General features: G+C 39.7%; 1 protein-coding gene across 4 annotated transcripts in view; it reads right to left on the bottom strand.

Annotated features, from left to right (window-relative positions):
• Window positions 1–4,665: 4,665 nt before the first annotated feature.
• ckap5 (cytoskeleton associated protein 5) overlaps window positions 4,666–12,485 on the bottom strand; it is a 108,292-nt gene continuing 100,472 nt past the window's right edge. For 3 of the 4 annotated variants that reach the window (XM_048545281.2, XM_048545280.2, XM_048545283.2), the window contains 4 exons: window positions 10,989–11,072; window positions 9,928–10,093; window positions 9,651–9,808; window positions 4,666–5,807 (listed from right to left, as the gene is read on the bottom strand). In XM_048545281.2, the coding sequence (XP_048401238.1) occupies window positions 5,574–5,807; window positions 9,651–9,808; window positions 9,928–10,093; window positions 10,989–11,072 (642 nt within the window). In that variant the 3' untranslated portion in view covers window positions 4,666–5,573. The remainder of the gene's footprint in view (window positions 5,808–9,650; window positions 9,809–9,927; window positions 10,094–10,988; window positions 11,073–12,485) is intronic. The other variant, XM_048545282.2, reaches the window with a different exon arrangement.

Here is a 12,485-nt window from a genome sequence, read left to right as displayed (position 1 = left end):
AGACAGTCTAGTTGAAGGTCACCAGGCTGATGTGTCCAACAAGGAGAGATTCAATCAACTGGGCCTGCATTCACCCAGGTTTAAAGGAATGTGAAGGGATCTGGTTAAAATACACAAAATTCCAACAGGACTGGATTGACTAGACAGAGTATATTCTCTTTATTCAGGGAGTCTAGAGGTGGAGGCCAGAGCTTAGGATACAGGGTAGGCCATTTTGACAGGAGATCAGGAAACATTTCTCCACTCATAGGTTTACTGTCTAATTCTCTACCACTAAAGGCTGCAGAGGCCAAATATTAAAAAAACAGATAGTGCCTTTAAAATAAAAGTACCTGAGGCATATGGAAAGATGATGGGAATAACATTGAGATAGAGGATCAACCGTGATCATGTAGAATGGCAGCAGGCTCAAATGCCACAGGAAATATTAAGAAAATATGGTTTTAAACCCACATTAACCCCAATTTTAAACACTTGCTATCTAATTTTTTGTCATCTGCAAGTAGTACATTCACTTTCCTGACCCAGAAATATTGTAAATAATTTTGGGCCCAGCACTGACCCCGGTGGTACTTCACTAGGTACAGCTGCTACCATGAAAATGTACACTTTGTCCCAAATCAATTAGTTAGCCAATCCTTGATCCAAGCTCATCTACTCCCAACACCAAGGACTTTAGGACTTGCATATAGTTACCTTATCAGGCACCTTTTAGAAAATCTATAACACATTACGTCTACTAATTTCCCCTTTATCTACCCTAATTGTTATGTCTTCAAAGAACTGTAATGGATTTATCAGGTGCGATTTCTCTTTTGTGAAGCCATGCTTATTCTACTTGATTATATGTGTTTCTAAATGCTCTGCTACTACATCCTTTATAACAGATTCTAACATTTAACCAATAACAGATACCAAGTTGCGATCCATAGCTACCTGCATTTTTGTCTTCCTCCCTCTTTGAATAAGAGCGCTACATCGAAGGTCATTCAATCCTCTGGCTCCTTTCCCAAATGAAAGCATTCCTGGGAGATTATTGACAGTGCATTCACTCTCTCTCCAGCAACACTTTAAAACCCTAAAATGCAAACAATTATGTCACCCTTTAATCCAATTAGTTTCCTTTTCGCTCTACTTATTGCGAGTTATCTTCTTTCCCTTCCACCCCACCTCAAAACACTATGCCTACCTTTCCAAAAACACTAAATATCCTTTACTATGAAAACTGATGTAAAGTACGTAGTCAAGCCCTCTGCCGTTCCAATATTTCATTATTTTCCAAGCCTAAGGATACTTGGCATCTCTTTTCCTTTATGTATTTAAAGAAGCTCCTAACTGTGTTTTTAATGTAGCTCTTTATGTGGTCATCTTCTGGTGGTTTTTTAAAAAACTTTCCCAATCCTCTGGCCTACCACTAAGCTTTGCCACATAGTACCACATTAAAAAGAAAAAAAGGACATACAACCCTCAACTTCTTTGGTAAACCAAGGTCAGTCCCAGAATTATTCTCTCTATGGAATACATCTTTGCTGAGTCACAAATTTTCTTAAACGTGATATCATTCAGTCTTTTCTGTTAAACTTCTTCCTCAGCCCATTCTAGTCAATTTAGCTCTTATCACCATGTAATCATCCTTATTTTAAGTTTGAGAATGAGTAACTTGGCTCAGAAATACAAACAATGCTAAATTCTACCATGTTATGATCATTGTTTTCTAGGTGATCTGTTATGAAGATCACTTAGTAGTAATATCTCATTACAAAATTATCAGATACAAAATAACCTGATCCATGGTGGGATCCACAATATATTGAATTCAGGACCGTTTAAAGAAACAATGAATTCTTCCTTCTGGCTACCTATGCCAATTTAATTTTCCAAAGTTAAAACAGGGTTAGTCACACATGATTGGTGTAATGTTTTTATCTAAAAACAGAAGAAACATATACTCATTATCTCATGATTTATTCTTTGTCCTGCATGAAGTTGTTTATTTTCCCCATGCCATTTCTAACCTCCATGCATGTGGATTCTACGTCAACTGATCAAAGATCATTTTGCTGTCACACTTATTCCATCTTACCCCAGCAAAGCTGCCCCATCACCAGTCCCTTTCTGCCTTCCTTTTGAAAATCACATAGTAATGCAGAGATTACTACTTCAGAGATCCTGCTCGATAATTTTCTACTTTGATCCCCAAATTCAGATTGTAAGAACACATCCCTTGCTCTACACCTACGTCATTGTGATCCGCCTTCGTACCAACCTCCGCCTGTTCAATCTCCCCCAGAAAAATGGCCTGCGGCTGCTTTGTGACATCCTGGAACACTGTTCCCCTGAATGCCCATTCCTGTCCTCCTGTACAACTGAGCGACCCACTATGCCACAGGCTTGTCTCTTGTTATATTCCTGAGGAATCATTGTCCTCACCCATACCTGAAACAGACAAGAGCAAAATCATGTCAGGAGACTGCTGCACTACCCCCATGGCTTGTTCAGGCTGCCACTTGGGCACCCATTCCTCATCTGCATATGTGACAACATTCCTAAACATGCTATCCACATGGAGACTCCAGCCATCCCAGTGGTCCAGAGATCTGAGCCTATGTTTCAGCAGCTGTTAACATTTCCAGCATGTATTCACACATCTGGGTCACATGCAGTGACCTCAAGTCCGACATGCCACAGAATGGTCTCTACATATGGTCAAGCTGCCTTGTTAATAAGCTAAGCTTACTTTTGGACCACTCACTATAAACACAAGAGTAGAAACATTTATTTACAATCTATAAAAATGAATTGGACGAGGACTAGCAGATATAATACAGCCTGGTTTGCAGCAAACTGTCAGAAAGTCAGTGTACATGGTACAAATAAATGGGCAAGAAAAGGCAGGTGGCATGATGGCTCAGTGATTAGCACTGATGCCTCACAGCACTAGGGACCTGGGTTCAATTCCAGCCTCAGGTGACTGTGTGTGGAAGTTTGCACATTCTCCATGTCTGCATGGGTTTCCTCCCACAGTCCAAAGATGTGCAGGTTAGATGGATTGGCCATGTTAAATTGCCCATAGGGATGTGTTGGGGGGTGGGTGGGATGCTCTGAAGTCCAGTGTGGACTTGTTGGGCCGAACAGCCTGTTTCCACATGGTGAGGGTTCTACGAAAGTAGTTGTGAAAGTATGAAGTCATTCACTTTGGAAGAAATTTTTTTTTGTGACACAGGGAATTGGTATTTCCAGAGAGACCTAGAGATCCCAAATCAAAGTTAACATTACAGCCTGGCCAACAACTAATAAAAGGAAATGGTACACAGTTTCTATAATACCCAATCTCTTTGTTATGAAGTCTAAAAATGAGTGGCATGGTGGCTCAAGCCTTGGGTGACTGGGTGGAGTTTACATATTCTCCCCGTGCCAGATTAGGTGGATTGGCCATGCTAAATTGTCCACAGTGTCAAGGCCAGGTGGATTAGCCATGGGAAATACAGGGTTTATAAAGATAGCTCTGAGCAGGATGCTCTTTTGGAGTTAGTGTAAACTTGATGTGTCCAAGTGCCTTCTTCCACTCTGTAGGATTCTATAAAAACTAACTCTTAGTACAGTTAGTACAGCCTTGGTGAGTCCACATGTAGAGTACTTTGTGATTATTGTTTCCTCACCATGGAAGAACATACCAGCCTTCACAGGACAAGGTTGGTATATTCTTCCATGATGAGGTTCAGAAGAATAATTTCTGGAATGAGAAGATTGCTCTAAGGAAATTCAGTATAAATATTCTATAAAATTTGAGAATAAGGTGAGATTTAATTGAAACACAAGAATAATGACAGAGGTGATTACAAGACATTGTTTTCCTAGCATTGGAGTCAAGAACTCAAGGAATAAATTTCTCCTAATTTCAGTCTTATATAGCTGTCATTTTATTTTCTGAGGCAGTTGAGAACCAACAACAGTATAAACTGTATTTGCCGACATATTGCTGGAGGAACAGAAATTCAGTGGCTGGAGACGCAATGGAAATTAATTATTACAACACAGTCGGAGGTATTCCTTTGTGTAGAACTATTAAACTGGTGTCAGAGAGGAGAAAAGGCCTCACCTAATGTGAGCAACCAACAAAATGGTGCAGGATCTGGGATGATAACATACATTTACTTGCATGGAAGAGAAAAACTTTTTTTTTCTCTCTTGCAGCCCTATGGGATATTCATTCAGTCATTTACGATAGACACAAACAAGGTTTACAAATCTTAAGATTTCACTCCTTTTTGTGCCCTCACAACCTAAAAGAAAATACATCTCCATGCCTCCCACTGAACCATCTTTCCCCACAAGGTTAGTTCATAAGAAAAGTTAAACTCCAAAACAAAACTTCACAAAGCCATTTGAAATGTCCATTTTAAGAGCTTTTCTAGTAGTTATAGGTATGGTCCAGTGTAAGTCAGATACACACATCAAAAGCAAGAATCCCACTTGTAAAGGCTGAAATTCGTAGTTTAATCACAAATTTGTACAAACTTACCTAATTGCCTGGAGGCTTCAGCATTGCGATTTTAGATCGTTACTGGAGAAATTGTTATCAGCTAACTTGCACAAAAGTAATATTCAAACCCCTTCGAATTAAATTTCACTAGTTTGTGGGAAAATAAGTGGCACCCAAACAGATTTCAATATTTATCATTTATTATGTTTGTTGTAAATGTTTCCCCGGTGTTTTTAATGAGAAGGAAAACACCTTCCAATTGTGAAATCGCTCTGGTCATGATCCTTCCATGAAATCTATAAAAGGTTTGACTTACACAGGGCCCTAGCTATAAAAGTACCAATTTAACTACTATAACTATCCACAAGTTATTGCTTTAAAAAAATCTTAATTATAATACAGTTTAATTTGGTTAACTTGTAACACAGATCTTTGTTTTAATTGTCTTTATTAAAAAAACACTTAAATATTCATAACCTCATGTCATGCTTCATGATTCCGTACAGAATCAACACATTTCAAGTTGAGCTGATCACAGGGAATGAAAAAAAACACAACAAGCAACAGTCAGAACGTTCTAAACTTTCTAAAAGGAACTAAACAGACAGATCTAGTCAGATAACAGATTTTCATCTCAATATTTAATAGATGGTGCTGCATTAGTCAAAAAACGGAAATACAGACAGCAAGGTCTGAAATAAGCTCAGAGCCTCAATCTTATCACCTGATGCCAATAAAATTTCAAATGGAGACATGAGCAAATCACAGTAGCCAGCAAGTTACTCTGATACTATCCAGATGGTCTTGTTTTTGATTATAGGTATGAGAACCTTAAAGAAGCTAGCTGCAATTATAAAAATTTAACCGGTTCTAGAAATGTCAGTGTGAATGTTCACAAGTGCACAACAGTTTAGTATGTTGTTAATGCAGTCCAGAAGCCTATATACAGAAATATATTATGTCACAATACACAGTTAGTCACTGTATTGTACATAAATGGAAAAATTATACATACTAGGTCAACAGGAGGCCAATAACAATGAAGGGGCCTCTACCACACTTCACGATTGCACCGCTATTTATGGGTTATCTATTTACGACTGCTTTTTATTCGCTCCAGTCTTTTCTTCAGATCATCAAGGTTAGCTGCTGAAGTGGTATTACTGTTGGTCTGCATTGGTGGATGATGAGATTCTTGTTCTTGGTTGTATTCCCGTGAATCTCGAAGATGGGCAAGTTTATTATGTAGCAACTCAGAGGATGATGCAACTGTAGGGACCGTTGGTTTAGACAGAAGTGAGGTTGCAGGCTGTCTTTCTTCATGCTGTACCAAAGTAGATGAGAAAAAGATGTTAGTGCCACTCAACGTGTAGTAAAACATACATGAAATCAAGTTACATTTTTGAGGAACAAAACAGTGAACTAAATTTCACAAGTGAATCCAGAGATTAAAAAGGACCCACTAAGAGTCCATTTGGTGTAGGTACACCCACAGCACTGTTTAGACAGGAGTTCCAGAATTTTGACCCAGCACCAAAGGAATGGTGGTTTGGTTTCAAATCAGGTGGTATGGGGCCTGGATGGTACTTACAGATAGTGGTACTCCTGAGCATCTACTGCCCTTACTTTTCTTCTGTCAAATGTTTTTGCAGTGGGCATATCCAAACTCCACAGCATTGTGGCAGCAGAGGGAATCAGTGTCTAAAAGGTGCTGGATTAGGTGCCAATTAAATGGACTACTTTGTCCTCGATGCTATCAAGATTCAAGTGTTGTTGGAGCTGCCTCTATCCAAGCAGGTGGACAGTACTCAGTCTTCACTTGTGTCTAGAAGATGGCAGACAATATTTGTGGAGTAAGGAGGCAAGTTACTCACGACAATTTCCAGTCTGAAGAAGTTTTTTGTAGTCACACTATTTATGTAGTTGGTACAGATGGGTAGTTCCTGCTCAAGAACAAACTCCAGGACCATACTGGTGTAGGAATTCAGTGAATGGCAACAGCTTTGCAGGTAAAGGTTGGACTTGATCACTACCTGGCTCTTGTGACAATATGGGCATTCCGCACAAAAGGTACAGAATGCTTCACCTTCGGAAAAGTTTAACTGAAGTGAATGCTGAGCTGTCAGCAAATCCCCAATTCCTGACGTTATGATCAAGTGACAGTCATTGATAAAGCAACAGAAGATGGCCAGCGCAAGAATGCTAACCTGGACGAACACGTGCAATGACGTCCTATGCAGAAATAATTGGTCTCCAACAGTCAATGCTCTCCTGTTGTGCTTGGCATGACGTATTCCTGCCTAATTCAATTTTACAAGAGGTCCTTCTTGTCACACTATCAAAATGCTGCCTTGCTGTCAAATAAGGTCATCCTCATCTCAAAGTTGGGATTCAGCTCTTTTGTCAATGCTTAGACTAGCACAGGCTAAGATACAAGGCCAAATGTCCCCTGGCAGAACCCAAGTCGAGCACTGGTATGTAGGTTATTGTTACGCAGGTGCTGCTTATTAGTATTGTCATGATCTTCTGGAAGATGTTCAAGAGTGGCTGATAGGGCAGTAATTGCCTGGTTTGACTTTGTTCTGCTTCTCAGGGAATTTTCCTCATTGAGCAGAGGCCAGCATTTTGGATATGCTGGAGCAATTTGCCTGCAGATGCACTAAGTTCCAGAACATAGGATTTCAGTATCACAGCTGAAGACACAGGATCCAACAATTTTTATTTTTAATTTGGGATATGAGCAGCACTGACAGGGACAGCATTTAATGCCCATTCCTTGTGGCACTCGAAGGTGAACAATCTCTTGACCCGCCACAGTCCATTTGATGAGTTACATCCACTATTCCATTAGGAAGAGAGAGTTCAAGATTCTGAACCAGCAACACTGAAGGAACAATGACATATATCCAAGTCAGGATGGTGTGTGACTTGAAAGGGAATTTGAAATGGTTGAAATGGACTGAAAAATGACGTCTAAAATACTGGAGGTTCTTAGGGTAGCAGCTAAGATTTCCAGCAGGACTTCTGGTTAAAAGATGGTTGAAAATGCTGCGTCTTTTGCCCTGGCATGCTGCCATCATTCAAGATAGGGATGTTTGTCAATTCTCTTGCTAATTGCTTGACCTTCCACCATGCATTCATTATACCATATGGCAGTACTGTAGACCTTTATCATACCCACTGGTTGTTGGATCACTCATCGATAGTTTGCTTATTTAGCACAAAATGTAGTATTGAGGCTTTACAAGGCTGTCATTATTTTGGATACCTGGTGTGCTCCTTGGATGCTCTCCTACATTCTCTTGAAGCACATATGATCACCTGCGTTGATAATAACGCTAAGAGTGAGGGATTTGCCAGACCAGGATGATACTGATTGTGGTGGAACATAATTCTGATTATAGCCCACAGTTCATTATAGATACCTAAGCTTATCACCTAAAATTAGTGCAAAATTTATACTATTTAGCAAAGTAGTAATGCCACATAACACTGAGTATGTCTCCAGTAAAGACCAAATGTGTTTTAAGGATCCTATAGCAGTCACCACAAAATAATGGTATGGGGAGTTCCTTCAGTAACAGCTGAATGTATTGACCAGTAGGTGCTCAAGGTGGAGTATTAATTCATCAGCTAACTGAGGGTAACAGGCAATAAGCAGACCATTTCTTTGCCTATGTGTGAACTGATGTGAAGATATGAGATGTCATGTGATCCAACTTCAAAGTGTTCATGAATTCCAGGGCTACTTCCTTCTGACACAACTGTATTGGTTCTGTACTGCCCAGGACACAACTAAGGATGGTGTCAGAACCATATCAATACATCAGCATCTCAGTCTGTTCTGTCAATGTCAATTGCAGGCTGCTGCTTCACTACTCTGTGGGAGAGGTCTACTAAATTTGACTGAAGTCATAGATCACTAAACAATGATCATAATAGACCATGGCTGAAGAACCACAGTAAGCAGTATTGCTTTGGGCCAGTGGCAATTCCAAAAACATTACCCACGTCATTCAAAGAGTGAAAGGGTTACCCGCCAGCCTATCAAGTCCATGTCTGATCTAGAGCAATCCAAATCAGTTCAAATTTCTCACTGTACGCCCATTGGCTGCAAATTTGTCTAACACTGTTGCAGTATCCAAACCCTCTCAAGCAATTAGTTTCAGGTCATTACCAGTGTAAAATTTCTACCCTATATTTCTCCTGTGACTCTTCCTAAAACCATAAATGTCTCCTAGTCTTTGTATTATCAAACTGAAGTGAGCAGGGTTTTGTTTGCCTCATGCAAGCCAGTCCTAACTTGGCACAGTTCTAAAGGCTGTCACAGCTTTTTCTGTTCCAAGGAGACACCAGCTTCTCCAACCTCACATTAACCAAATCCACCCCTCTTGAAACCATTCTGATAATCTCCTCTGCATCCATTTCTTAAACAAATGACGAACAGATCTGAATGGAATCATTTCATTTGTGACCTCGGCTCACCTTTAAAAGAAATATGTGTTCGGCTTAAGATCCCATTTGTTAAATATTCTCTTCGCATGTTCTGCGATCTTTAAGGATTTACACACATGAGCCTTTTGATCTGTCCTTCCTGTACTTATCACACAAATCACTTCTCCCTATCCCCACTGCCCAAAATACATCACTGGACACCTCTTGGCACTAAATTCCATTTGCAACTTTACTGCCGTTGTGCGGGCACATATCTTGTTGGAACTAACTGGTTTCATCCTCAGTTTGCCACACTTCCAAAGGTGTGATCACTGTCAACATTTGAAATTTTAGTCTGCATTCCAATAATGAAATCGTTAATAAACACATTGTGCTAGCATTTATTAAAAATACTCTAGCCTTGCCCTGAACCTTTAAATGTTATCACCTTTTTGCACCTTAAAACAAACAGCAATATATTCCAAGTCAGGTGATGGTGTGTCCCACACCTGCTAGTTTCTCCCTAAGCAAAAGTAGCTGGTTAAGGTATGGTATGTGATTTGGGTGAAAGAGAGAGCTGTGAACTAGAGTCTCACAGCAGCAACAGGCAATTAGAACTTGTACTGCACAACAATGTAGAATTGATTAAGGAAAGTTGCTAGGATACACAGATCATCTGAAAAAACATGCTCTCAAAACACCAAGATGTTAATGAAAACAAAACTCATGTTACCTTTGAATTATTTTCTAAGCCACAACGCTGCCGTAGAATTTTTAATCTTTCCAAGTACACAGCTGGACCAACTTCTTCCCCATTAGTACTAACTGCAGAAGGGACAGAGGTGGAACTTGCCACATACGGTGACTCGTCTGCAGGTGATGAAAACCCTGCTAAAAATGGAAATAAGTACACATTAAAAAAGGGATCAAACGAAATGAGAATCCAATCTGCCCATTCTCAAGCCCTTTTCCAAGAAAAAGGATTCTACTGTATTCAATCCTAATCCTACCAGAACTGGAAGATGAAGAAATCCTTCCTTTTCCTTCTCTCTCATTTTCTACAAGTCGCAAACCTCTTTCAATGTAATTCTGAAAGAACTGAGAAGATTTCCTCAAGAATGGTTCAATGTCTGCATCAGAATACTTCTTTCTGTATTCGTAAAGTTCCGCTAACCCCTGTGCAGAGAAGGGAATAAGGTTAACTCCTCAGTACAGCATTACTTAGAAGGTTAAAAAAAAGAAAATGCCAGAAGCAAATCAGCAGATCAGTTAGCATCTATGGAGACAAAAGAACAGCCTTTCAGGTCTGACCTTTCTGACAAAAGGTTGTTTTCAATGTCCTGAAAGGCTTCAATACAGTTAACAGGGGAAGAAGGATACAGCCATATGTGCGAGAGACCAGAATGAGCAAAAACAAAAATGGCTACTAATAATTCCAGGGGAAACACCAGAAAAATACTGAGCAGCTGACATGACTAGCAAAGATTAAGTTAAGGATGCTTGATAAATGCATCAGGGAGAAAGAAATAGAAGGGAGTTCATGGGGCTTGGGTGGAAGGTAGGAGGTAGCTAGTGTGATGCTTTAATATTAGAAAGGCTTGTTTCTACACTAAGACTATTAAATAAAACCTCAGGGAACCCTCACCCCAACCCCCTCTCTGAAGGAGGGTCTAGGCCCGAAACATCAGCTTTTGTGCTCATGGCAGCTAGTGATGTTTATTTGAGACAAGCGAAAGAAAGAGTAGGTGTCCAGAAATAACTTCAGCATGATAATTTTGACATGTGGTCTTCAGAGCCTACCACCTAAAAATCTGAGGCATGGCTGCAGCGTGCCTCAATTTCACAGTAATGCTGGGCCTGCGCTTACTGTGAATGTGAGCTCCAAAAACATACTTTCCATTATGTAAGGAAATTCCATTTCTTACCCTCTGAGGGGCAATGAAAGCACTGCCATAGTCATGGGGTTTGAGAAAGCATTTTCTGAGTTAAAACCCATGAAGTCAGGCCAGGGAGTACGCATGAATAAGAAACTAAGTGAGCAAAGAATGTGTTCAAAACAATTCAAACTTGCCTCCCTTGTGTTTTCTTTGGATCCAATCTTCTTGAATATTTCTGCCAAAGTTTCACTTATCTTTGCTTTTGATTCTTTATCTTCCTACAGAAAAATTAATAATCTTTAAATATTAATACTTAAAGACATTTTATTATTCACTATTACATTTTTTAGAAAGTCTAAATTCTGCTACAAGGTAAATCACAAGGATCTTGTTTTCCGAATTTGATTTGATAACTTTTCTAAATCAATTAGATTTTGAAATCTTCACCAATAGGTTCACATTAAAATCTTATTCCTTCATCATTTCAGTACATTAGAAAATAAAAAACAAGCACTGTAGATAAATGCAAATAACTATTGAATTATTGTGCAATAGGACACATTAGCCAATGATTTTTTGCACGCACACGCACGCGCACGCACGCGCACGCACACGCACGCACACGCACACGCACGCTTTATTCTGAAAGTTCAAAAATCACAAATTTCTCTATGATAAATACTTGCCAGCTTATGTGCAAATAACAAACAGCAAAATACAACCAGAGATAATGGGAACTGCAGATGCTGGAGATTCCAAGATAATAAGATGTGAGGCTGGATGAACACAGCAGGCCAAGCAGCATCTCAGGAGCACAAAAGCTGACGTTTCGGGCCTAGATGAAGGGTCTAGGCCCGAAACGTCAGCTTTTGTGCTCCTGAGATGCTGCTTGGCCTGCTGTGTTCATCCAGCCTCACATCTTATTATCTCAGCAAAATACAACCATCTTGGTTAGTTAATTTTTCACTTTCACAGAAGGCTCATTCTAAAATGTGCACTAAATTAGATTTGTTTTACAATGACATTGTAGGAGAATATTGTGCACACTCATTTTAATATGCTCAAGGGAAAGCTGCCAGAAACTGCTCCATGGAAAGAGAAAGAGTACATACGAGAGTCAACTCTGATCTTGTCCACAGACAAATGCTCCCAAAAATTAGAATCTTGGGACAATCTTCCCTTCCAAAAATGGACATAAATGGTTAACTACAGCACATGGGCTGAGATCAGCTAATTCAAAAATCAGCACAACCAAAACAATTTAAACCACTTCGTTTTGATCTTCACATTTTTAGTTCTTTGCCATAATCACAGACGAGCGCTCCCAAAAATAAGGATACTTGCACAGGAAGTTGCTTCTTTTACCAACTTCAAGTGTTTGACTCTTTATAGTTCCACGCTACATTAACATCATTGTTAATTCGTTTCTTTTCATGAAGTAACAGGGAATGCAAGAACCAGATTAGCCAGGCAGAAGGACAACATTACTTATTGAAAACAGCCTTCGCTCCGCAAGCAATTTCGAAGTTTATTTAAAAGTTTGGCTATGGGATCTAACTGTCCATCCACAACTGCCCTGAGGATGTTGATCACCTGCCTTCTTGAACTGCTGCAGTTCATGTAACTACACCAGTGCTGAGAGTAAGTTACAGGATTTTGACCAATATAGAGGGTTCCCAACACCTACAAAA

Source organism: Stegostoma tigrinum, chromosome 17, assembly GCF_030684315.1.
Source record: "Stegostoma tigrinum isolate sSteTig4 chromosome 17, sSteTig4.hap1, whole genome shotgun sequence".
Lineage (NCBI taxonomy): Eukaryota > Metazoa > Chordata > Chondrichthyes > Orectolobiformes > Stegostomatidae > Stegostoma > Stegostoma tigrinum.
Note: the sequence above shows the minus strand (reverse complement) of the source record. Positions and strands in the feature narration are given on the sequence as shown.